Source organism: Dermacentor andersoni, chromosome 5 (genome assembly GCF_023375885.2).
Source record: "Dermacentor andersoni chromosome 5, qqDerAnde1_hic_scaffold, whole genome shotgun sequence".
Classification (NCBI taxonomy): Eukaryota; Metazoa; Arthropoda; class Arachnida; order Ixodida; family Ixodidae; genus Dermacentor; species Dermacentor andersoni.
The window spans coordinates 50253222-50281144 of record NC_092818.1 but is presented as its reverse complement, the minus strand read 5'-3'; the positions used below and the strand labels follow the sequence as shown (position 1 = coordinate 50281144).

Here is a 27923-nt window from a genome sequence, read left to right as displayed (position 1 = left end):
ACTGCACCAAAAATTCTTCAAATCCTAAACTGGCTGGCCCACTGCAGAGGCTCACCAGCGTGACGAGCACCGCTGGGGTGCGACTCCTGCACCAATTGCACCATTTGGTACAAACGCGAATTCCTGCACGAAACACAGAAAATTGACCAAAAATTGTGCCAAGCTGCACCAGAATGACTGAAATGAATGCTCCCACAGTGGCTGCATACAGCGAATGGATTTGTTCTCCGGAAAATAGTGTAGCCGTTCACATTCCGCACACCGTGCAACAGCGCCTCCCGCACAGTTTCCCATAATTTTTGCACCTATAATGCTGGACTGTTTGGAGCTTCTGGCAAGCAGACGGTGCGCACCTGGCCACTCCCGGCTGTCGTCGCTGCTGTTGGAACGGCCAGGGTGACTGTATTCAGAGTGTGCTTGAAAACGGTTGAGAGGGCCGAGCGGCGTGGTGCTCCCTAGCTGAGGCGCAAAATGATGAAAAGTGGGCTGAGGGCGCTGCAAGTGAACTACCGTATTTACTTGCTTAATGATCGCACTCGCGTAATGATTGCACTGCTGAATTTTCTCATCAAAATTCGTTTTTTTTTCTTTCCCGTGTAAGGGTTGCACCCTGAACTTACCGCAACGCTATGTCGTGTGCCAAGTCTGGCTAATGATGATTGCGCTTACCATCTGTCGAATGCTGTCGAATGCTATGCGAACGACTCTTCAAGATCTACCCAGGGTGTCTACCAACCGGGAAAACCAGGAATTCTCAGGGATTTTGAATAGTCTGGAAATACTCAGGGAAAACTCAGGGAATTTATGCTCTGTCAGGGAAAATTAGCTGTAATTTTATTAAAGGGAACGAAAGTCGCGGTAATGCTTGCTCAAGTAACAGAGAGGGATCGTAACGCATCGTCTTTGACGCCATGTCGTCTGATGGAGGAGTTGCCAGTGTACATACAGTCAACGACCGACTTTCCGGACGCCCGATCATTCACATGGCTTCGCGGCACCACCACGTACCCCATAGAGTCGGTGTATAAGAATGTTTTAAATTTCGGAGGCGAGAATCCTTCGCCGTCCGATTTTCCGTACTTTTTGCCATGACCGCAGGTTCGGAACGGCATTAAGCAAAGCCACCACCGCCGCTGTTTTGATTACCTTGCCATCTCGAAACTGCGCTCTCGCATGCAGATCCGCTGGCGGCCGTAGCCACCATCGTGGCAAACACTAGGCCTAGCTGCTTCGACGTTCGCTGTTAAGCTTCTTGCGTGTTTTTCATTGAAAGAATTCACTGCTGTCAGCAATGGCACCGACTCCGTCTTTGTGGTCCTCGCGAGTGGCTTCGAACATCGGAAAGCACGGTGCGTTGCATAATGCCGGTTCCCGAAAGTCAGCTTCGCCTCAATGTAGTTGTGCTACGCGGTGAAGCATAACAAGCGTGGGAAGGGGCAATTGCCACGAGACGCAGTATGTATTCCTTAATTATACACGCGTGTATCCGCCATCTCGTGTCACAGTACGAGCACCGATATGCCTAATAAATGTACTAGCAGTCTTCTTCGGATGTGCCTGTGGCGATTTGAGCCCTGAATGGCAGTAAAATACATGCATTCATTTTTATGCGAAGCATATTACTAGAGCTCAACCCAGCTCCTCAGGCGCGGCGGTGTCGCCTTCAATTACCTTTAATGACCCCATGCCATACCACGTGACACCGTGACGTCACGACAGAGGAGAAACGGGGCTCCAACTCGCGGCGTCGCGGCGGTATATAAGCAGCTGCGCTTGTTTCTAGGTGGCTTTGGCTCAACTCTTGCAAGAAGGGCTGGGTGGGAATCGAACCAGGGTCTCCGGAGTGTGAGACGGAGACGCTACCACTGAGCCACGAGTACGATGCTTCAAAGCGGTACAAAAGCGCCTCTAGTGAATGCGGTGTTGCCTTAGAAACGAGCTGTTTCTAAGGCTCAGGCGTGCGTCGCTTGCTCAGGCGCACATTTCGTTGCTGGCCGAACGCTGCGTTGCTCGACGCTCACCGCGTCCAATGCGGGGTGCGTAGTCGCTGCGCCGTAGCCCATTGTCTTACACCCCTTGGCGGGTCGACGGGAACGCTGTCGCGTTCCACTCTTGAAGGTGAAGCAGAGTAACGCATGAGTTGTTTCTTCTACTAGCCGAACCAAATATAGCCAAGCAACAGCAGTTCACCAGGCTAAACAGTGGTTCAACAACTAAAATAAAGGCTAGTATGCTTCGCATCCTGGGCTTAACCTTAGCTAAGCCACAGCCATTTTTTCGAACTGCTCGATTTTTTGGACATTTTCGCGGCCCCTAGGGAGTCCGAAAAATCGGACGTTGACTGCACAACTGACCAAGAGGATGATTCAAATGGTCTGTGGGGCGAACTCGCGGTGGAACGAGGACGAGAACAAAGTACGGTTGCATTGAGGAATGATGGGGAAAGGAACTGTGAAGGAGCTTGAGCTCAAAGAGCAAAGTATAGGCTGATGCCGAGATGCTGGTGACCCTTATCCAAACCAAAATAAACTTTTTAAAGCAGTGAAATGCAACACTGAGGCATTGTGCGTGGGCTGAATGTCAGGACAGTTGAGGTTGACTTACCAGCTGAGAGAGAATCTCACTTGTGACAAAGTTCAGGCCTCATACCAATGAGCTTGCTATCAGTTGACAGAAATAGCTCATATGCCCTTCAGTCACAGCATCCACATTTGTGGATGAGACCTATTTTTGACATTTCTGTGCAGTGATAGCGAGGAATAGAACACAAACATTAAAATGCATAGGGTAAATTAAACATTCTGATAATCTAAATTACTTTCATTTTACTTCTGAGGGATATGTATCATTACAGAGTACCGCTTTGGTGAAGGCATTACCGGGTTTTACGTGACGTTTGACATGGGGCATGTCAGTAGCAACCTCGGAACATTTTTTTTTCTTGAAATGTTTGAGGCCAATGAATAACTTCTGCATGTAATTCGAGCGGGGGATTTCATGCTTTTTATGAAAAAATGTGGCACAACCGACTTTACAATATTTAAATATCTAGTTACTCTATAATTATGTCTCATAATAAAATGCTGAAAGAGTCATTATACCGTCCTGATTTACTTTCAGTGGAGTCTCAATCACCATTTATGTTTCAAACACACATGTATAGACAGTCGATCATAATTCGTGACTGAAGGGGATGCTCGAAAATATTTGTTTCTGTATGCATCTCCTTTTCTTTCGTATTTGAAAATGTTCGACTCGATTTGCAATGGGTTTTACCATTTTTTTTCGAAGATATTTTATTCAATGTGCATTTTGCTAATCTCTCCCTTCTGATTTCTTTTTGAATAAAATAAACACTACTCCTTGCTATTCAAACTGGATTAAGTTGTTTTCTTTGTTTTTTAGCTGCTTACTAGGAAGTGACAGCATCGAGCGACAAGCTGTCGGGCGGTCGTACCATAAAACAAAGTTCTGTGTCAATCAGGGAATTTTCCAAAGGCACTCAGGGAAAACCTGGAAAACTCGGGGGAATACGGAAATGCCAACTTGGTAGACACCCTGTATACCAAGCGGTCTGCACGCACCAAACATTTTTAAGCAGATGCCCCATCTTATTCCTTTCATCACTTTCCGCACTCTCATGGAAAAAAAAAAAAAAGGCTACAAGCAAACATGCCTTGGCTTTCTTATTTGTAGGCTTTATAGTGATTGTGGTCAACAACAACAAAAAAGGCACCTTTCGATTCCTCTTGTCTGCACTTGTGCGCACGCAACAAATCGCGAGCGGCAACAATAGTAGCCACGTTTACACTGATACGTTAGAAGTGTACTCTATTCATACGCCGACGCTTGTAACACAGCTATTTGCCCACCCTTAGCAGAAACATGCTTTATTAGGATAGTAGTGAAGACAAATGCAGTTTCTGCAGCGTACCCGCCGTGCGTTTCTATGTCACTGGCAGCTAAGCACACCCATCTCTGTTTCAGTCCCCTCAAAGTGGACATGGTTGCGTTATCGCCACAGACTTGCTTATATTAACAATATTATTCATTACTGATACGGAAGAAACTGTTTCAGTGCGCATAATATACTCGAGAAAAGAAAAAAGAAAATCTCGTTCGGTGTGCTCCACCGGCCGCCATTTTTGTTTTGGTGTTCCGCACTGTTATAGCAGCAGTCGCCCGTTTGTTGACCTGTTGTCATCGTGCAGTAAATGCGGGATGAAAAAAATTTTTTCTTTTCATGGGAAATTTAACCCGCGTAATAGTAGCACTCCTGAATTTGCGGCAATCTTTTTGACAAGAAAGTGCGATCGTTATGCAAGTAGATGCGGTAGATGATAGAGGGTGTTAAATGAGGGGACGCAAGCGACTTGCGTCCTTTAATGTAGAGTCGCCTACCGTTTATTCGGACCTCACGGGGACTGCGGAAATGTCCGAATAAACAGGTGTCCGAAAAAGCAGATTAAGAAAAAAAAAAAATGAAATCCTTTATTTCCACGCACGTATTCGGGCTTGGCAGTAGGCTTGAAGAAATTGTGAATGCGCCGTTGCACGCTGTTCTGTTTACGCGCAATCAGACAAGCCTGAATCTCGAAGAGGGTCGTACGGTCACTATAGGCGGCTGAAAGCACAGTCACTGCCTGTACACGCTCCGCATGCGACGGCAGCATAGCACTTGGTGGGTCATCTTCGGACTTGGAGTAATCGTCCAGCGGTGCAGCAGAAACCTGACGAATGATCTCGCCGTCGTCGAGTTCTGCGCATATCAGTACAGCAGTGTCAGCACCTGTGAAACTGTCAAATGAGACGGTGTCCGGAATCTCAATTTAACCACTGCGCAGGTCTCAGCAGAACATTTTTCGCGTCAGTGGGGAGCACATCGGAAGGCGACAAATTGTAGGCCTCCCGGCACCCGCTTGCCGGCATTCCCCAGCACAGTCTGCGCAGGCACTGTCCACGCCATTAGACACTTGACGCGAAGTTTCCGTATGCCGCGTTGGATCATCGGAACCTCGACACAGCACACAAAGCAAACACCGCCGTGCCGACACCCGTCACACAAACGAAAAACGTGGCGTACTCGCAGCGTCGTGCGCGAAGAAACAAACCAGCTGCTGGATTGTCTTGACATGGCTTACTAAGCTGGAACCGGAACTGCTGTAGAGCCATTCTATTGAACCAGGCAGAAACGATGATGATGAGCGGGGATTTGCAGTAGTGCCACTTCGCGGGGCAGCAAGAAGGCTCCGTTCAAAACAAAAATGGTGTTCAACTAGTCGAACCATGCACCGATGCACCGGTCAGTCGATGCATGGTGCTCTCGATTGAGTTGGCTCAAGGAGTGTCCGAAAAATCAGACGAGAGGTTGCAAGGTATTCGAACTTTCGGCAGTTGTTATACATTATGGTCTATGGGGAGAATGGTGGTGCTGCGAAGCAGACCGAATAATCGAGCATGTCCGAATTTTTGTAGTCCGGCAAATCAGTCAGCAACTGTAAAGCTTTTTATTGGGGAGGCACCCGCTGCAGTGGGTTCAGCGGGTGGGTGTCTCTCTCCAAGGCCGGTATAATGTAAAACTATTCCATTCTGTTTTTATGCCCATGTAGGTGAGGCCCGAGCCATTTTGACCTATCGCGAAGGGCTAACGATGGATTTGGAATAAAAACGGATTGGAATAGTTTCACATTATACAGGAAAGTTAAGCATTAGGTGCTTTGGAATTGCCCTGGTCTATTATGTAGAAATGGCTTTCAATAAACCACCGCAGTTCATAGTTATGGCTTCTCTGTACGGTCTGTTTGTGAAGCGCATTTCCAGGCACTTTTCACCCACACTGTCGGGACATTAAAGAAAAATGTATTTATAAAAAAATTATCTTGGGATATTTTTCAAAATTTCGAACTCGCTATTGCAGAATGAATGCATGGTTTTTTTTATTCCTACCACTAATTAAATATCTGCAGGCATTATTACCAAGATTTGCAAGCACTAGACGGTTTCAGTACCAGGGTAATCAGCTGCAAAATTCAGCTTAGGACGTTGCTTAAGACAGTTGCAGTAGAGTGCTCGTGTTGGTTTATTTTGTTTCATCGTGGTTTCGAAGTGTACTGCCATATTTCATACTCCATTATTCCACCAAAGTTCCGATTGGCCTGCTCCAAACTGCTCCAAAACGTAATTTTACTTACTCTAAAAGTGCTGGCAAAGAGGCAGTTTTATTTTTCTTTATAAATTGATATCATGCTGCAGCCCATAGAATTATGCATGGGCTTTGAGTCAGTGACTAATTTCTATAAAAAGTAAAAAATAAAATAAAAGCATCACTTTTGTTATGCTTATATAGCAATTTAGCTGCTCTCTTAATTATAAGGGCTTATTATAAACTGTGCAAGTCATCATAATGTGAACTATTATTTTTGTCACACACATTGCTGTGGGATCAAATTGTGTGACCTTTACACGTATACCAATGGTCCATAATTTGACTAAGGGATTGTAGGTGCTGCTATACTCATCATACTGAAATTCCGTGGTTTATGGGATAAACAGGTATACTTATTCTAGGACCTTTTTCGAGCATGGGTTTTTTTTTTTTTTTTTTTTGCAACACTGTTGCAACGTTCGCAACAGTGGCAACACTTTCTTCTGCTCTCGGGAAATCCACATCAACGAAGTCTGATTTAATTGGTAAAGCATATTTAATTGAGCACCGCTTCCTTTTGTTTTTGTACGTTTATCTTCAAGCATTGCCTGGCATTGTTGTGGCTTCTTTCAGAGTCAGCAGAGAATGCAAGAGATGCAGAGGCGGTGCATGTACCAGCACACCCTGTACATGCAAAGGTGAGGGTCACGGCATTCTCCTTTATCTCCGTATGTCTCTCTGCCTGTCCACGGGATAAATTCAAAGCGTGTCGCACGACAGTGCTACACTACCAGTGTTACGCATTTGACTCTGTTCGCTGGGGTTTTCCTGCTTTGTGCAGTAAAGCACGTATCACCCATAAGGCTTTTTTCACTCACTCAGCCAGCTTGAGGGTTTTTAAGCTTCCTGGCCTTCGCACATTTAAGGGGAGACGGGGGTCTTAAAAACCGAAAATTAAAAAAAAAAGAAGGTTTTTCAGAACTACTTGTTTTGGCATCTGTAATGCCTAATCTACACCGTATCAAAACAATTTGGCCCGAAATGCACCCTAAGTGTCCGCAAAAAAAAAAGGAAATGATTTTGTCAGCGTGGATGGCGAGAAACGACCCCAAAATCGCGCAGAAACACCAATGTTCACGGAGCTGTTTCTCATCATTCCCGCCACTGAGTGCTGCCATCTTGGTATTGTTTGAAAAAAGTTCTGCCTTTCAGTTCCCCGCATCCTCGCCGACAATGGCCGCATGGAAAAAGTACAAATGTAAAACAATCAGGCACTGGTTTGACGAAGCTCGCAATGCACGCGGCCTTCCTATTGGCTCAGTGCGCCAACGCGCTGAACGGTGCCTTCTGATTGGCTGTTGCTATGGCAACTAGGCCTAGCAGACGAGCTTGTCTGCTAGGCCTGGCAGTGGGTTGCTTTGAAAATCACTGATACGACGTTTCTTTGTTTATCGTATTACGAACATAAGCGTAAAATCGACCCTCTTAAAAAAAAAAGTTTGAAACCGAACATGCGACCACGAAAAGCGACGCGCAAGCAGTCTCTGCTTCCTAAGGCAAGAAAGTTATCCCAAGGCTCAGACAAGCCGACAAGATCACACCAGAGATAAATCACTGCGTCGCGCAGTCTCATACCGCATCGGCAATAACGCAGCAGCGAAGCTAACCATTGCCCACTGTCCCTGCGTGTAGGTTTAGTTTGGAGGCCACTGATGCCTATTCCCGTGCCTCTCGCGCATACGCGGGTTCTTGCTGGTGCATTCCAGATTCTATTGGGAGCCTATATGTGCGCTAACGTCTGCATCAGCGAAAGAATTTTGAGTTTTTAATTATATTGTAATTATTATTTCCCAGTTTTGAAGCTTGAATCTTATATTTTTCCTGCTTTTTTTTCTAGTTTTTCGGTTTTTCTCAAGTATAGCTTTTTTAAAGTCTCAGATGTTGGGACCAGCACTGTGGCCCTTCTACTCATTCTATTATCATTGTTTTTTCCCCTGAATGCAGGTGAGTCAGAGAGTGCGCAGAAACTATGATATCGTGTCTTAAGACAGTCAAATATTTTGAAATCCTGTAGAAATCACCAGCAAGAATTCACATTTGTAAAGCTGCATGCAACTTTAGAATTTCATAACATTGGCTAAAGTACAGACACATACATTCAAATGCTAACTTACAGTATTTGAACATCCAGGAACATGCTTGCTTACTTTTAGCTATGCTGTTGCTGTACATCTTTTGCAAGTCATATGCTAAATTTTTAACACAAGAAAAATTGTAACAACTCTTTTTATTGACCTCAGAAAAAGCTTAATTGCATATTTGTAAGCAGCACACAAGATTAGATGTGTCCTGAAAGTTTCATGTTTCAAGAGCATTGCATGAATACAAAACCAACTAATCATGAGGCTGGTGTCTCGTTTAAGCGGTGATGCTTGAAATTGAAAACTTGAAAGACTTTCTGGATGTGTTTTTTTGTCAAGTGCCTTTGCCTTATCACAGGCTTGATAATGTTTTCTTGAATCGATTTCAGTAAATTCAGTGTTCTTATGCTCAGTAACACCTGGGCAACATGCTAGAGCCTAAAGGTTTTCCTAATGTTCAGTAGACAAGAGGTAGTGGCTGTAAAACTTTAAATGCAATTTTCTCAACTTTCTTTTCTTCGTCAAGCGCTTTTGCCTTACGGAAGTTTTGAAAATGCTTGCATCAACTGATTTCAGAGAACTAGGTACAATTTTTTTGGTAAGATCACAGCTACACCCTAAAGCTTTCCATTTTTGCTTAAATGTGATAGATTTTTAATTAAATCAAATGTAGGCTAATTACTGCCATATTGTTTTTTCTTCCCAACTTTAGTATTTACTTGAGATAATCACAATTACTTTAGTTGTATTTGCTTAGCTTTAGGATGTGCAGTGGGCCTTTGGAAATGTCTGCATATTCTTAAATATTCTAAAAACACTTTGTTTTCATGAAGAATTACTACAAAGACCCGTAAGAAATGACCTAATGAGGACTACCGTATTCTGTCATATCTTTTCTTCCAAGTGATATATTTGAAATCTAAATATATATTTGAAATTGGCATTCTACAATATATCTGCACAAAAAATTTAAACAACATATGTTGAAAAATAAACAAAAGTTTTCATGACCCTCATCCCGCCTTAATGAGCCTTCAGGGTGCTAACCGAATGAACCTAGTACACAGTCGGAGAACCATATGGGAAATTTACTGTTTTTTTAGTTGCAGGTTGAAAATTATAATGAAAGGTGAAATGAAAGCAGAGGAAAAGACCTATCTTGACACCAGTAGGAGCTGCCTACACGACCTGCATGTGATGCAGTGGCCAGTTTTCTGCGACTAAATTCATGTACTACTACGTGACATCTGTGGTTGACAGGACGTTCTACACTTGGCATTCCATAATCGCCGCCACTAGGGCTATGGCGTGGTGCTGCCGAACTCAGGGTCGCGGGTTTGATTGCAGCCATAGTGGCTGCATTTTGTTGGCGCTTCCTCCCAGCGGTGGCAGATTGTTTTCTTCTTCCACTTTCATTTCCTTTTTCATTATTACTTCTACGTTTTAATGTAGAAAACATGGTTGTAATTTCTCCTGTGCTTTCCTCTATAGGCTTCATTGTCTGTTAGTTTGATTCGGTACTCAATAATCTATTTGAATTCAGAGTGCTGAGAACAGTCTATCCATCTTCAAGGTCACTATGTGCATTCTCTTGATGAATGTCACCGCGAATCAGCGGAGTCGTAATGGCGGCATTACTTCTTTTTCCGGTTACGGTACCAAAAATGCCCGCTTTTCCAAGCCATTGTTACGCATTCCCCCATTCTTCGAGCATAAAATTTGGCACTAAGGCAGCTCTCTATGTACGCTATCTGAATATAGAGTTTTTACATGGCCCAAAATTTTATTGCACTTGGCCATTAACATGGACGTATTTTTGCACACGCACACCTTTGCACGCACGTGCCAGTGAGCGAAGAGAACGGAAGTCTTGACATCCTCTCGCGCTGACCTCGCAGGCAGCAAGAGGCGCTAGCCCTGCAACGCATGATGGAAGCCCAGCGGGCAGCTGCAGGGCTGGCGGCAGGCGCTGCCGCCGCCGTTGCTGCAGCTGCAGCTGCTGTCGCCGCCCCTCCTATTCCCGCCGTGGCACCATCGGCGCCGCCCGAGAGCCTGTACGTGTGCACCAGTGCAGAGCGGGGGGCACTCCTGGTGGCACAGGGCACGAGGGATACGGCGGTGGCTCCCCAGGCTGTCCCCGAGGGACACGGCGGCCGGGGGGCGGCCTCTTCCTCGTCTGCGGAGAGCAGCGGGGGATGCCAGGCGACACTGAGTCCACCCCCGGTACAGGTGGCCAGCGAGGCGGTTGTGCTGGACCCCAGTGTTCAGGCCGAGGAGGTCTTCGCATCCCCCACTGGGTAAGCTGCCATCTATGTATCGCCTTCTAAAGAGATACCAAAGAATGACACTCGGTTATCAGAATACAACGTAATCTTAGTTTATGTATACAGTCAGACCTCAATTTAAAGAAATTCCTGATGTAACGGAACTATTTTCGTTTTTTGATTTTAGTTCCATTGAAAACCATGTATTTTGTTTTCGCAATATAGTGGAGTAATTTGTCGATGCAATTTCAGTGTAACGAAGTTCATGGCCATTTCAAGCATGTATTTGGAGCATGTATAGCTAGTAAATGTAGCAAAAAACAATAAAATGTCGCCTGAAAGTGAAGTTATTTCAATGGTTCTTCTGCCTGATAAAAGCTTTCCAAAGTGCGCACACCGCACCGCTGTAGGCAGGAAACACCACTGTGCCATTCTTACGTTGGTAAACAACTTGCGGAGGCCATGGGGCTTGCGGCAGCTCGCAGCGATCGGAGAAACACGAGAGTTGACGATTCCACCTGCGCAAGTTTGATGGGGCACAGAGGGGTAATGTGATTAAGCATGCGCTAGGGGTGGGGGGCAGGAAAGCACACCTATGTGCCATCTCCCCTATCACACAGGTCTGCTGCGTCTTGGAGGTTATCTGCCGCAAGTGCAAAGGCGCTAGCTGAGACGGTTTGTTGCTGTGATGCGCATTGCGTTCCCGCGCATTGGCGTGGCAGTCAAGAAATCTCCAGTTCCCGAGATGTGGTGTGATGCGTTTGCTCGTGTTGTGAGAGCAAGTTCGTGGCCACCGAGCGAGATCTGTTCATGTTTGCTTGAGTGCTGGTGGCATTGGTAAAACTAAGAAACTTACTCCATGCAGTTTGTCTCTTTGCTAACACTGTCAATGCTTGACCTTTCTGGTGAAAGTGCGACTTTTTTTTTGTTGCTCATAACGAATATCTGTATCTTCTTACACTTTTGTGTTTATTTTGTGGCCGCCTCCTGATGATGGCTGCAGGCACTCGGCGCAGTAAGCTAATGGCATGCAAGGTTTACGGTACCGTGTAATGCAGCGCCCACCGATCTTGATGCCACATTGATGTGTTGATCTTGACGTGATCTGCACTGCACACGCTGGAACTCATAACAGCGCTATTGGGGCCCAGTCGTCTTGCAATTTGTTTAAAAGCGCTTGCTAACCAGGAATGCTCTGGGAAATTGTGAAGCTGTTTTTACTGCTGAAACTTTAAAAACAACGTTGAAATAATGAAATTCGAGATTTAACAAAGTTTTTTGCTGCAAGTACAGCTTTTTTATGTCGAGCTTTGACTCTATACTATTAGTCATGAGTAGACGTCACCTATATCCCATGCTGGGACGGGAAGCTTGTTAGGGAAACTGCGAGCCTGTCTTTCATTTTTGGGTCGTTAAGGTTTCCCGAGACTTCACTAATGGTAAGACTTATGGTTCTAGTATTCCTTAAGTGTAGTTTACTAGTACAGCTTAACCTAATATTCCTCTCTAGCATTCCTTTAAAGGGCACCTCACCAGGCTCCATTGGAAATTTCAGTTATGCATTGGAAGTTGGTAAGGCGCTCGCTGTGTAGGTAGCATTCATTGGCCTCTGTTTCCTCCTGTAGTATACCCATATCCTGTCAAATGGGATGAAAAGGGTCCTTTGAGCAATATTTCATCAATACAATTTGGTAACTTAGTTTCACTTTTTGAATACAATACCAAGGATAGTTGATTCTGTGAGTGCTCTTGTGGTGGGTCTTCACTTGTTCCTTTCCATTTCAGTGTTGGAGAGGCAAGCGGGGGCCATGCTCATCTGCATCACCACATCCACCAGCACCACTACCACCACCCGCCGACACCACCACAGATCCACTCCTTCTCGCCCCTTACCTTGGCCCTGCCACCTAGTGTGGTTAGTGCTCCGATTTCTTGTTTCAGTATGCTAGCACGTCATTTACTGTTCAACTGTGCCCACGTCATGTTTTACTGCAAGTTATGCTTAATGTTTGCACTGGTCCTTGAAACCTCTTGTCTGAAGCCTCACGTGTCATATGTGCCTCAGAGATGTCACTCAAAATTTTGTTTGTAGTAGCAATTTAGGCTTAGAACCTGTACTTGTTCATGTCATCTTCTCTAATGCATTTTGTGTGCTTTCTGAAAGAGAAAATGTGGAATAAGCCTCAAAGCCTCAATAAACCTGCCCCATATCTCGGAGGCAACAGCCATTCTTATCCAAGCGCATGCTAGATGGTGGCGCGATACCACTCTGCTGCAAACATGAACGTACGGCTTCACAAAGGCACTTAGTATCTGCTATGAAATTAGGAAATTTGCGGGTGCTGGGTGGAATCGGTTGGTGCAGGACAGGGGTAATTGGAAATTGCAAGGAGAGGCCTTCGTCCTGCAGTGGACATAAAATAGGCTGATGATGATGATGATCTGCTATTTGCTAATGTAACTTTGTAAGTACGCACCAAATTCAACCAGTCAATCGGTCAGTTAAATATTCGGTGGACACATGTGCATTCTCTTCACCAGGTAATAGAAAAATTATTCAAGCTGTGGTGCTTGTAATATTTACTTCATCTCTCCAATGCTTCTTTGTGCCTTTTGTGCGTATGCACTTTCTTGAGCCATGCACCATCTTACTCGGCAAAAGGTACCTTTCAAAATAATTCTTGATTTGGCGTAAAGTTGATTATTTCTGCCGAGCCTTTCTAGAAAACACAGTAAATAAATAATTTTTCTATCTTGAAGGAGCAGTAGCAGTAGTAGGAAAGAAAAAAGGTAAAGAAAAAGGAAAATATATTTCTTGGAGGTGGCTAGTTTAGGCATGCATTGTGAAGGCTTGCAGCATGAAAAGACCGTGTATTATTGTGCTACTTGGTCTTTGTTGGTGTAGGGCTTGTCATGTGCCGGTAGGGGTGTGCGAATGTTCAGAACTCTCCAATTGCAAATTGATTATCATCTGATTAAATTCTGTACTCGCACTGAATGGTCACTATTTGCAAAGTCCAATATTTTTCGAATACTGTACATAGTCCGCTCTGCTCGATCAAACACGGCACAGAAGCAACAATTCAGTAATAGTGCCCATAAATAATAAGTTAAAACACAATAGAACCCCGTTGATATGTTTTGGTGCGAAAGTGTCAAATGGCCCACCGAATGAAAAAGTCTGCGTCTGCAGCAGCAAAACGTCACCTAAATTCCCATCGACTTCATTGCCATGTCACTAGCGCGGCTGGACGGAGCCGAGCAGGCGAAAGGGAACACCTGCTGCCACAGTTGCGCACCATGTGTTGCGAGAGGGGAGAGGGCATCGCCGCGACGTCACGTCACTCTCGCTCTCAGAAGCCTGTGTTATCCGCGCCTTCCTTGTTCGCGCAAGCTCTCACCTGCATTCTAACTGCGCCTCACTAAGACCAAATCAAACTGTGCCAAATGTCTTAATGTGCTCGCTTGCCCGTGAGGAGTTCATAACTCGAAGGTCCACTCAGCAGCGTTCAAGTGGACATTGATGCTTTCGCATTCACATCTCATAAGAAGCGCATAGGTGTCCTCTGATTTTTCTGAAGAAACCATGGAAAAAAAAATGTAACAGCCGGGAAATGTAACAGTGAGGAAGGGCACAGATCACCACAGCAATGTCAGAAACAGCTTTGAATGGCTGCCAGTACAGTTATTAGATGTTTTGGTGCTCATATCGTGACTGAGGACAGAGCGTGCGCGTATGTAATTAAGGGACACGTAACATTTTTTGTGACAGCGGCCCCTTTCCATTCTTGATACGCTTCACATCATAACACGGCCCTATAGCGGCAAAGCTGACTAAGGCCCCAAAATAAATGTAGCCCTGCACTCAATGGCCCAGTGTGCGTGGTTCCCGGTAGATTTTAGTCGATGCACACTTGTTTTAGGTGCTTCGCAAAAAAGCACTGTGGACGTTTTCTCCCGACGCTTGTGCAACATTTGGTTTGTGCAATCTCAGTCGCTTGTTGCAACATACCGGTCACCTGTTACAATGTGCGAGAGCGAATTTCCTTCTGCACAGCTAAATTTACGTGACTGCCACATTTAAGTGCAGCGTAAGATGTGGGAACACTACGGAGTGGCAACATACATAAGAACATGAGCATAGTAAAACCTTGTTAATTCGGATCTCATGAGACCAAAAAGGTGTCCAAATTAACCGAATGTAGAATTACAGAGGCTGTGAAGATAACAAACATGTGCTTACTACATCGCACATTTAATTACTGAATGAATCAGCAAATCATGTTTCTTTTTGGCACAACAGCAGTGCAGAAACTGAAATTCTCAATATCTCATGAATGATTAGCGTTCTCAGTGGCAAAGGCCTCGTGACTTGCTTCACAGTGCAGCTGTGTCTCACGACTCGCGCCTTTGTCCGAGACATGCTTTTCATTACCGCACGCCCATTGCGATTATCATTTTACCGATGAGCTGTTTGGCAATAGCACTGCGATGTAGCCGGTGGGTTTGATGCCAGCATGCAGGCCGCAGGGAAATCGCTTCTAATCCTCGGCAGTTTCCACCATCTTTGGCATTACATGTGCATTGCACGGAGTCTAGACTAAACTACTGCTTGCCACAACCATTGCAGACGAAACAGTGGTTGCTATTGAAGCAATATTGGATGGTGACCACACAGCTCTAAAGGCAAGCGACCAGTGCAGTGTTATGCGTGGTGGTAAATGCAAATATAAGCTATAAAGGCACGAGTGGGAATGAAATGTTCGTTCCCATTGTTCTCGCATGGTTTCTGCTGACGTCTATCATGATGCAGACTTCGCCTCTTCGTTTCGGTTGGATGCTGGCACCGCTTTTGTTCTACCGCATCGCACACTTGCGGCGGCACACCTTCACTAGCTGCATTCCGAGGGTTGTCCAAATTAACTGCCAAAATGTGTCTGAATTGACGAGAGTTTGATGCCCCTAAATAAAGCATACAGGCCGGCCGGGACCAGAGAACAAGTCTGAATTATCCAATTTTCCTAATTAATGAGGGTCGAATTAGCTAGGTTTTAGTGTACATGGGAGGGGTCGGAACTGCAGAAACGTGACGTAGCAACCAGGAAAATACAACAGTGAGAGGAATATATCAACGGGGTTCCACTGTAATGGAGCATGCTGTGTTACACAGGGAATCATACTTTACCAGCTACATTGCAATCATTTCCAGTCAAATTTTGTTCAGACATGGCATTTAGCAGTGGATATTGCTTGGGACGATTTTTGAATGTGATATGAACGTCTCTTTGAATTAAATATCGGTATGCCTCATTTGTAACATTACTTGATACACTCGAACCTCATTATAATGAAGTTGAAGGTGCGCTGAAATTTTTTTCTTTATATCTGCGACTCCGTTATATTCACTGTTGCCATTTACTGCAATATATGCCCACTGGGGTGTACAAATGTAAACATGGAGATAAGAAGACTGCCTTGCGGCCCGCAGAACCGCTACACGACCATGCAGGCGATGAAATTTAAGAACAATAGCCAGGTTCCTTTACGCCAAGGATGCAGGAATGCAATGGGGGAACATTCGGAACATTGGAACATTGGGAACAATGGAAGATTCCTCAGAACATATAGCATTTGAATAACCGTTTCACGAAAGCTTAGCTTCACATGGATTCTAAGATGTTTATGTGATCTGCATAATTTTTTTATGTGACAATAAAGTGACACTTCTTTTTTTTTAATGTGTGCAGTTTCATACATGGTTTTTCAATGCAGTTAGCATTCTTTGGGAAGTTCGTCCAGTTTGCGGTATGTCTGTCTCTCTGCATCTAACCTCTTTCACGCCAACTTGGGTCACTGTGGGGGTAGTCCACGGTGTAATGGGTAGCGCATCTGGCTGCTGTGCCGAGGGAACCAGGTTCGAAACCAACCGTCGGACCAACTCGGGTCGCCGATTGTGTCCCACTCTTCAATGAACCTCTTTGACGCCAACTTGCACCGTTGGGTATGTGACGCTCTTTAATGACAAAAAAAAAAAAATTCCTTTAAACATTTTTTGGTGCCGGTTGGAATCTTACCCACGCCATGTATATTCATACAGTCTTGTCTCAGTATACATTCACATATGTGCCACACGTGAAGTTTGTGGTGGTGCCCCTAAATAGCGCAGCGTGTCCCGAGAGGGAAGCACGAGAGAGGCCCCCCGCTGCAGTACAAGCCCCATCCATGCCGTGTTTCAGCAGTTGCAACAAGCTGTCACTACATTGCTTCAGTTCTAGTGGCAGTAACGTCAGCATTCATCACGAGATGGTTTCTGGTGGAAATTTTTGTTGAATACATAGATAAACTAGCATAATTAATTTTTTACAAATGTAATAAAATTCATCCACCTTATTGTTATGTTTTAAATGTGCTTGACACACCTGGGGAGGTATTCTGTAAGAGTCCACCTTGTGGATATGACCATTTCGTCTGCTGCTGAAGTGCTGATTGGCTGTGGCGCCTGGCTGCTGCGCACGTGCAGCCGACCCCAGCCAAACAGCTTCAAGAGCAGACGAAATGGACGTGTCCACAAGGTGGACTCTTACAGAATACCTCCCCTGGGCCCAAAATGTGGAAACGCTACATTTCATTTACCACTTTTATCTTGTATCGCGCTGAGGGCCCGATCTCACCAGACGGTGGTGCGGCGGTCTCAAGCCTCGTCCGATCCAAAGACGAAGGGTCAGAAGAATGGAAAATGAAGTCGATTGTTAGAGAATACTGCCCCAGGGGCACCTGGCCATAGCGAAAGCGAGGTATGCCATGTGAGCCGCCCGCAAGCAAACCCAATTGTGCCCAATAGTAAAAAAAAAGTGAAGCGAGTGAAAAACTTTCAGTAATCTATTGATTGATTGCTAGGCTAGATTCTGTCAGTTCTCGTGTCTTGCAAAATGAGACACGTGCGCAAGCGGCAGTGTCCCCGGTTTCCAAGCACCTGCCTGTAAACAAAGTATAATTGCACACATAACGAATGAACACACCAGGAGCAAGTTACCCACATAGCATGCCTCGTAATGCCTCACCGACTAATGGAGAATTTTTTTGCCGACCCTCCAAGCAGGTCACCGCCATACACCGTTGTCGGTCTAGTGCTGAGCAAGTTCTGAGGCTGCCGGTAGGCCTAACCAGCTCCACTTCAAAGCCACAGCTTGTGGCACTTCAAGAACAACTGTGGACGGTCACAAAATGCATCGTTTCGAGAATGTTTCATTTCTCATTGCATCAATTTAAAAAAGAACCAGTTTAACTTGCCTCGTGCCACACGTGCTATAGCTTTTGTTTGTGCTACAGGTTTGACAGCTGCTGTTGCTTTATGCAAAAGATAAATTAATGCATCAGTTTATTCTACCGGCCACTGTGTTGTTTGAAAAACAAAGTACACGGCGGCCGCATTTCGATGGAGGCGAAATGCGAAAACACCTGTGTACTTAGATTTAGGTGCACGTTAAAGATCCCCAGGTGGTCGAAATTTCCGGAGTCCTCCACTACGGCGTGCCTCATAATCAAAAAGTGGTTTTGTCACGTAAAACCCCATAATTAATTAATTAATTAATTTGAAAAACAAAGTAGAGCAGATGTTTGTGTCCCTGGTGGAAGCGAAGTGCTCGTACTGGGCGGCCGGCACTTCAGGGAGCAGGCCGGCTGGCTCCCCGCCATCGTACTTATTTATTTTATTGTCAATGCTTTCATCATTTTTGCAATTGCTTTGGGTTAGACAGTGGTATGTGTGAAGTTCCACCATTTGACAATAGGCTGCAGCCCAAATTTCGGATAGTACGCTCTTCAGATGTAATGGAGCTTCACTGGATTGCTATAGTCCACTGTAACAAGCACCAGCTGTATTCGATTCGTATTCAATTTTGCCTTAAAAGAATTGCTATTCGCACACCCCTGTGGGCTGGTGCAAAAAACTTAGAGCACCAACCCACATTGCCAGGAGACCATTTCCAATCTGAAACTGGCACGACTGGGTTCTTCTCTTTTTTTCTTGTGATAGCCAGTGCTGTGATTGTAGGTGAGGTTATTGGCACAAACTGCTGTGCAGACTGTTTGAATCTCGGTCTAAACACTGAAAAATGTGTCCTAAGCAGGGTGAATGTGTTTGTGACTAATCTGCATTTTTCCTTCTCTGTGCAGGCTGCTGTCTCTCAGAGGTTCCCAGACCTGTATGCCATTTCGGCGCTGTCTGATATTCCTCAGTACGTCTCGCTGCCCCATTACATGCCGCTGCTCTCAAGGCATGTTCAGGTGAGAGTGCATATTTTTGTCCAAGTAACTTCGGCTAAGTTTGTTGTGAAGTGGCTTAGCACAAGCTCAGTGGCTGGTGAAAGAGCTTGCTTTGGTCTTTCGGGCCACAGGCGAAGGGCACAAGAAACAAAGTGCTTGTGTGTGTGTGTGTGTGTGTGTGTGTGTGTGTGTGTGTGTGTGCGCGTGTGCGCGCGTGTGTACGCGTGTGTGCGTGTGTGTGTGCGTGTGCGTGCGTGCGTGTGTGTGCGTGCGTGCGCGCGTGCACGTGCATGCTGTTGGGTTACAGCCCAGAATTATTGTGAAATGGCTTTGTGCACTGTGTTGGGGAGGGGGGGGGGGGTTGTGTAAGAGATTGTCAACATCCACAAATAAGCAAGAATATGATGCAATAATGTTAGTGCAATAAAAACCAATGAATGTCGAAAAGGATAGAACAGCCGTATTTTTCTCCATCTGCTGTCTTGTATTGTGCTGATATGTGTTCAGCTAACAGTCAACTAGTGAAGCAGCAAGTTATAACAGCTTGTAGAGGCTACAAAACAGAGAGAGAGAGAGAGAACCATGCACATTCCTCAGTGAGAAAGGTCTGCAGCTCAAGCAAAGTTTGTCTGCTGCCATTTGGGGCCAGTCGCTATAACAAGATGAGCTAACCAGGAGGCTAGCAGGGATGGGGTGCGAATGCACCATTGAATGAGTCTGAAGGTTTTTTCCCCCCTTTGTACGTGTGTGTGCTGCACTTAATTGGTGACTGCATTCCTTTTCGTTAGAATCAACAGGGACGAATTTGCAGCAATGTCTCTGAGAACTTGTCTGTAACCCAACGGTTATTTGCGAAGTCCTCTGAGGTATTACTGCAGTTCCTACAGACCTGGTAACTGCAATGTGCAATGTATGCGTGTGCGTCCACACCAACGGAGGCCAAGGTGCTGTCTTGTGCCTTTTTCACAACCTAAACGATTGTAGGTATGAGTCCCTAGAAAGATGTCATTTCCTAGTGCCCTCTGGCAGAATCAAATTTGAAGTAAGCTGAGTAGGATTAGCGGAAGTCCTCTGTAAGTCTTCTAGCATTGTTTCCGAGTCTGAGATGGTGACACACAGAGTTTTTTCTGGATGACCACACACTGCATAGAAATTAGGATTTTTCTTGCTTAAGCATCCTGCTTGAATCTATGAGCTCAGGATTATTCAGTAGGTTGTGAAATCGCAACAGCAGGTTAGAAGAGTTAAAGTGATTAATGTTCGCGTACGGTGTTACTCATGCTTTAGTGCTTCTTGGTATCTGCAGGAAACCATGAGGTTGTTCGAGCATCGTCGCATGGTAGTGAACCGTGGGGCTTCGCAGAACACTATTGAGCGAAACACGTTTCCTCACAAATACAAAAAGGTAAGTTTTTTGGGGTTTATCTACTATTTTTTTCATGGCCACTGCCTGTGCAAGGGTGTCTTGTTCTTAAGTAGAGGGCACTGGTTTACACCAGTTCTTGCTCTCGTTTTTTCTTCTTTTACTACGAATAATGTCTAGTGTTGTGTAGGTGTTTGCTGTGGCTAGAATGTGATGCCACTGCTAAGATTGTGGTCAACTCTGCACCAAACAGCAACTCTCGCTGCTGGATACGTACAAAGCGGTGCTGGTTAGGCCTACCTGCATCGTACGGCCGTGACAAAAATTTGTTGCCAGCCGACTTGTTGGTAGGCAACAGGCTGTCACTGCAAGGTGGTCATCGATATGTTCGGACCAATAAACAGCATCGGTGATTGGGTGCGAGATCATTGGGCTAGACTGGCTGCTGGAAGCCGAGATTAGGACCGAGGGCAAAGCGCCGGAAATTAGCGTGAACGTCCTCACAAAATTTGTTTTTGTGCGTACTGGACACTGAACTGAATGACTAAAGCTCACATGTAGGCAGTCGGAGGTCGTGCGCGCATATCTGCAGTGCAGTAAAGAATGTGACACACATTGAGCTGCATGACAACATAGCCAGATGCCCTCGTGGTTCGACCAGCACGGTATTTCCACTAAATCGTACATCAGTGAAGCACAGCACAGGGCAAAATCGATTCAATTTTTCATACCACTGATTGTCCAGACATTTTTGCAAAAGGCCCAAAAAGTTTGCGCCGCGAATGTTTCGTCATGCAAGTTTGACTCTCAGTATGCTAAAGGGAAGGTGTGCAATCACTGAATTTTACCAGTGCTGGCATACGGGGCAGAGACTTGGAGACTGACAAAGAAGCTTGAGAACAAGTTAAGGACCGCGCAAAGAGCGATGGAACGAAGATTGCTAGGCATAACATTAAGAGACAGAAAGAGAGCGGTTTGTATGAGGGAGCAAACAGGTTGAAGGCCCCTCGCCTTCGCTCAGGGGGTCCGCGAGCTGCGACCAGCACGACAAAGGACGAAAGGCGCAAGGAACAAGAACCGCTTTAATTTACGATAGAATGTAACACTCAAAATTACCGCAGCCTCGCGGCCAATAGCAGAAAAGAACAAGGCAAAGAAGCAAGCAGTAAATAAGCAAAGCAGCAAAAAGCAGCAAAAGCAAAGAAGCAAGCAGCAAAACAGCGAAGCAACAAAATATACAAGCCAAAGGGAGCGACGAAAGAACGGCCGCTACAAACCATCAACCAACACAATCTTTCGGGCGATAACAGAATGCATAAAGCGCAGAAAGCAAGCAAGCACCGAACCAGGCGCGCAGATAGTCCCAAAAGCGAACAACAAGAGCACTCTTTCATGCAGACACAATACAAAGACGCTTTTCCCCCTGCTCTGTAGCACGCTTGGACAGAAACCTAGACGGGCCACGCCCCACCAGCGCCTCCCCAGGCCCGCGCCCCGCAAAAAGCCCCGAGTGCCGTCTTCGCTGCCTTCTTATCGCGCAGCTCCCTTCCCGGCAGTCCCCGCACGAGTTCTTACGATAACGCGATCGGTGCGCATGCTCCATGCGACGAGTGCCGTTGTGGCGCGCGTTTCAAAGGCTTCCCCCGTGCGCGCTACAGAGAGGGCCTAAGGGCCCGACAAGGTATAGACGATATTCTAATTGACATCAAGAGAAAAAAATGGAGCTGGGCAGGTCATGTAATGCGCCGGTTAGATAACCGTTGGACCATTAGGGTTACAGAATGGATACCAAGAGAAGGGAAACGCAGTCGAGGACGGCAGAAGACTAGGTTGAGCGATGAAATTACGAAATTCGTGGGCGCTAGTTGGAATCGGTTGGCGCAGGACAGGGGTAATTGGAGATCGCAGGGAGAGGCCTTCGTCCTGCAGTGGACATGAATAGGCTGGTGATGATGATGATGATGATGATGATGATGATGATGATGATGACGACGCTAATTTCACATTCAAAGGAGAAAGTCTTTGCACAGATGAATCCACCATGTGGCAAAGGGATTATGTTGCACCCTAGCCTATGAGCCTGGCGGAGCTTATACCAGCTGTGCTTTCTTTCAAGTGACATTCCGCCACAATAAGCAATGCCAGTTAAGGTGAGTGGTAGTCTGTGTCCAGGTTCCCACCTAGATGCAGACTCCCACCTACGCACAAAATTTCATATTCAAATGCGAAATTAACCTACTGAGTGTCAAATTTGAATATGAATATCTTGGAAAGGAAGCATTCTTCATTAACGAAACAAAATGATGTTGTCTTTGGATTGATTACTCAGGTTTTTAATGTTCATTCGTTTGTTTCCTTAGACAGTACAGTGAAACCTCGTTAAACCGTAGTCGGCCGGAGCTCGGAAAAAGTACGTACTAAACAGTAGTACTGTTTAACCGAAATAGCATGAGATCGCCCACTTACCTGTAGAAAACGGAACTCAGAGAGAGTGCGATGAAAGGGGAAAAAACATGCAGTATTTATTCACTTCGCGCGACATAAGTGTTATTTTCGTTTGATGCCGCGGCAGCCTAGCACGACGACAGTAGCCTCAAACTTACTCAAGCTGCGTGCCAGCTTCTCAGCCAGCCCCCCTCCTCTCGGCAAACACTCGCACGGCAGATTCCTCGTTGGCGTTACGTATTCTCCGTGCACACGCGCACTGGTGCTGCATAAGTTCCGGGGCGCCTTTTTTATTGCCGAGGTGCCGGAGTTCGGAAAACTTTTCGTTTGGAATAGTTACGTTATCGCGCCCCTGTTCTCGTTGCGACGATTGCATTCACGAGGCTGACGTAATGCGCAGCTTCTGCCACTGTCCGGCCTGAATCGCCCGTGCTGTCGCTTTCCGTGTCGTCCTCATCACTGTCGCTAGTCGACACTTCGGCAACAACAGAGGCAACGATGGCGAAAAGTCGAACCTCGTAGCCGACATCTCTCCGCGGTCGCAGCAGCGCTGCCGAGCAACTTCGCATTCCAAATGCCACACACTGTAGTCAACAGCAGATCCATGTCGCGGGCCAGCGCCGACTTCTTCGTGTCACATTCGATAGCACGGACGATGTCTAATTTTTCTTCTATGCTGAGCACCCGGCGTCTTTTTTTTTTATCCGAGCTTTGGCATGACGGCAGTCCTCGCTTGCACGACGCCATAACGCTCTCTCGCTTTCTGGCACGGCGTCGAAATGATGTTGATGTTGATGCGGCTTCACGTGCAAACGCACAGGGCGCTTGGAGGCCGTTGTACCGATCTCTGAGGCTTGTTGTTCTGCCGGACCGCCCGGTGGAGACGACGCACCGCCGTGTTTGCGCGACGAAAAGTGGAAACGCTACGTTTTAACCGATGCGTACGCAATAAGCTGGTACGGTTTATGCGGATACAAAATACATTATGTTCAATGGCCGCTGAGTCGGCGAATTGACTTTACTACTTTTAAACCGAAACTACTGTTTAAGCGGGTATGGTTTAACGAGGTTTTACTGTATAACATAAAGATACATACAGCTTAGACCACTTGTAACGTAACCACTTATAGTGCCTAACCGGCTATAACGCGTCCTCTTCTGACTCCCGTTTATCTTCCCATAGAACTCCATGTATACGCACACGGCTTGTAGATCAGTGTGCGGTACAAAATACCGGTTATAATGTGGATTCCATGGGAAAATCCTGCACACAGGCAATGTAGTGAGCGTGCATCTCAATGAGGTGCGCCAGCCTATGGGAGGGAATAGCGATGAGGGCGATGCAGAAGAGGACGACGACATGCAGAGTGAACTAACAAAGAATGAAAAGAAAAGAAAAATGTGGTGGCAGCGTGATGCGGGCACGCGGGTGACGGACAAGCCTTTGCTCGGTTGCTTGTCAGCGGCACACCCTCAGCTCTGAATGTGTGCGTATTGTAACTCTTTGGCGGCTTTGACTGTTCAGTTTGTGTGCGCCTGTCGGGATGTCTGTCATTGTGAAGTGCAGATATTGCGCATGCCGTCTTGATTGTTGTCGGTTTAAGCAGCGTCCCACAGATTTGCTTCGGAGCTTTTAGGCATTACACCCCCCATGTTAGCTTCCTCTGTTTCTGCCGGTACGCACACACATAAACTTGGTAAGCGTTCACAGTAGTTGCTGCGGCTGATTGCCCGAGAAACCAAACTCCGCTTCACGCATGCTGCTGCCAGTTGAGCCTGTGCGCTTGATCGCATGCCCACTCCTCTGTGGGTACAGGTGTATCAAGGGCGAGCTTCCCGTGACGGCACCGATGCTGGTGACAGAGCACCTTGACAGGCGTAGCCGACCAAAGTTACGGTCTCGTGCCAAGTCAACGTAACGCATCGTAGTGGCTGTTTGGCATGTTTAAAGTGGAGGAACCACTTCCACAACGAAAGTGAGGGCATGATAGGCAAATATTTGAATGGCTTGGGCAACTTGGTTCACAGCCATGTTTTTTGAACCACGGATCATGGATCAGTCTGACAAATGGAATGAGACACTGTAAGGCATCCGAAACTTTAGTCATCATTCTACATTAGTTCTGTTGAATTGGCGGTAGTGCCGCACGGAAATTGAAATAAACGACCAGGTCTGAAAACTTAGTTGGTGATTTACTTTCCTTAATTTAGTTTGAATTGATGTTATGAACCAGTGACTACTTACTGCTTTCATATGGCTTGGCCACTGTAAAAGCTCCATATAATATAGTTTGCAATCGCTTGCATGAACCTGCTGTGGAAGTCCATTGTACTGCTCCAAATGCATTTTTGGCTGCTCCAAAAGGTGCACCAAAATGGCATGCGCCAGTAGCATCACCGTATTTCTTTACTTCTGTGAGTTCTTTCCATTTGCTTGAGAATGCTATTGTAAAACTGTCTCATGTCCAATGTTTGGGTGGTCAAGTGCTGCTTGATTCAGATATCCCGTGGAGGAAAGAAACAAAAATGGAGATGCCTTGACGTCACATTTCTGAAGCCGGGAATGCAGCCATGTTGGTGTGCCATCTCCCGTTGCGCCTCCAATCAGCTCGCCGGAGCAAACAGGAACATGCATTGCTACGAGCCACCGGTAGTGTGTGCTGCCTACGCGCATCACAACAGAGCCTATGAAACTTTTGTAACGCTTTTAGTGAAGCAGACATGCTCCTGTGCTTTTCCATGGCATATTGAAGACGACTACGAAGACCGACGCCATGATTACTTGATTTTGAAGTAATAGTTCTGCGGAAACCCGCAAGGTGGAGAGAAGTAATTAATAAAGGGAAAATCAGACAGAAGGAAATTCGACTTCGTCCTGCCATCTGCTAGCCGCCTGGTTAGCTCAGATGGTAGAGCGGCTGCCCCGGAAAACCTGTGCTCCCGGGTTCGAGTCCCGGACCAGGATGAATTTTTCTTCAACTGCGGAGCTTTTCTTTTGAGAAACCCAGATGCGTTTCCTTAGTAGCACTTGCTACAAATGGGTGGATGTCTTATTTTCCCTTTATTAATTACTTCTCTCCACCTTGTGGGTTCCTGCAGAACTGTTACGTCGAACTTGTTGCCTTTGCTTCGAGTTGTTGACAAATCCGACTTTGCCCTGCCATCTGATAGCCGCCTGGTTAGTTCATATGGTAGAGTGGCTGCCCCAGAAAAGCGGTGGTCCCGGGTTCGATTCCCGGACCAGGATGAATTTTTCTTCAACTGCGAGGCTTTTCTTTTGAGGAATCCGTATGTTTTTCCTTTGTAGCACTTGCTACGAACGGGTGGATGTCTGATTTTCCCTTTATTAATCAAGGTTACTTGATTGTGTTGCTGGCTGACAACTCACACTCACAGACCCATCATAAGAAGCCAACAAACAGTGACACCGAGGACAACATAGGGGAAATTACTTGTGCTTGATAAATGAAATAAAGAAACTATAAATTAATGGGAAACGAAAGTGGATGAAAAAACAACTTGCCGCAGGTGGGGAACGATCCCACAACCTTCGCATTTCGCGTGCGATGCTCTACTGATTGAGCTACCACAGTGCCGTTTCCCCATCCACTTTCTTGGGTATATATGTCTCCTAGTAGAACCCTAGGAGTGTTAGCCAGCGCTGCCACTCACAGACCTTGGCGGTGGACGTGGAACATCCTATCTGCCACAGGCATCATGAGAACGTGATCTTTTTGGGTGAAGGCAACCGGTCAATAAAACCACACATGCTACCTGAAGGCTTCAATGTTGCCAGATTTGAGGCCCTCAACAAGAAGAAAGGGGGTTAACTGAGGGGCCCGATTTTTATTAGTGATATCATAAGAAGCCAACAAACACTGACACCAAGGACAACATAGGGGGAATTACTTGTGATTGATAAATGAAATAAAGAAACAATAAATTAATGGAAATGAAAGTGGATTAGGCACTCCCATCACCGCGCGCACAATTTCCGCCTCCGTTAGCTCTTGCGTTGTCACCGCGTCAGCATCGGCACTGACGTACATGCAGAAGGTGTCACAGTTGGGCACAATGCCGGTGTCAAGGAGAGTGTCCCGCGACCCTAGGGCTTGGTCGCCCACGGCACCCTCATTGGTGGCAGCACCGAGATCTTTGCTGTAACCGCCGCTACTGACCCCAAATGAGGCATGCCAGAAGCAGTTGGCGATCGTGCTTGCCGGTACAGCCATCCAAGCACCCTGTAGCATCTCGATCGCCATGTACAAGTCGATCGTGGACTTGCGCTTCATGCTCATATTGAGCAGAATCCAGTCGATCACACACTTGCGATAGCCTGACTTAAAGTTCATGATAACTCCTTGGTCGAGGGGTTGCACAACTACAGTGCAGTTTGGCGGCAAGATGCATAGCTCGATGTGCTGGGCCGCGCAGTTGTCCAGTACGAGGCATATCTTCTGGTTCAGCTTGCCCAGCTGCTCGTTCCACTCCCGCAGTCGTGCGAAAATTTCTCTCGTCATCAAGCCTTACGGTTTGACACATGACTCACTTGGAGCTTTCGTTTGCCTTTGAAGCATCGTGGTGACACACTTTTGCTGACCACGAGGGCCGGCACGTTTTCTGACCCATCCATGTTGGCACAAAGCACCACGGTTATGCGGACCTTGCTCTGCTTACCGCCCTGGCAGCGTTCACCTTTGTGGGCCAAGGTTTTTGTGGCAGCATTTGGTTGAACAGGGCTATCTCATCCGCCTTGAACAAATCTTTGGGACTGTATTTTTCTAACAGCTGTCCAACGTTTGTCTCCACCTGCGCCACTGCAGCTTCGTGCTATGCTGTGGCACTCCTTGAAATGCTGCAGCCAGCCGACACTCACCACAAAATCATCATGCTTCATGACGCACGCCAAGTCCCTCGCTTTGTACTACAACAGTTCCCCACTCACAATAGTGCCGCATGCTCTTGCGTCCAAAAAACCACTTGAAGACTGCCTTCACTAAAGCTTTGAAAGCGGAGGCTCACAGCTTCTTTCTGTCACCTAAACATCAATTACGACAGCACTGGTGACAGCTTCTTTGCTGCACAAAATAGTTGATAGCACGGTCAATGCTGTGCCGAAATCTTCGGCCACTTTTTTTTCTTCACGCCGGACTCAACGGCTTTCAGCATAGCCACCTTCTGCTCGATTGATATCGTTTTGCACTCCCATTTGCCGTCATCCATCTCGCGACGGGAACTCGCACGAACTAACCAATAGAAACACTGAGATCGTTAATGCGCACGGAGGTGACAAGCAACAA

At 46.3% G+C, this 27923-nt stretch overlaps 1 protein-coding gene across 1 annotated transcript in view; it reads left to right on the top strand.

The window, feature by feature from the left end:
- The window catches only part of LOC126530302 (uncharacterized), a 99441-nt gene that overhangs the window by 41541 nt on the left and 29977 nt on the right, over nucleotides 1-27923 (top strand). Inside the window, exons 11-15 of the mRNA XM_050177621.3 lie at nucleotides 6779-6843; nucleotides 10185-10583; nucleotides 12336-12465; nucleotides 18726-18836; nucleotides 20122-20220. Coding sequence (XP_050033578.2) covers nucleotides 6779-6843; nucleotides 10185-10583; nucleotides 12336-12465; nucleotides 18726-18836; nucleotides 20122-20220 — 804 coding nt within the window. The remainder of the gene's footprint in view (nucleotides 1-6778; nucleotides 6844-10184; nucleotides 10584-12335; nucleotides 12466-18725; nucleotides 18837-20121; nucleotides 20221-27923) is intronic.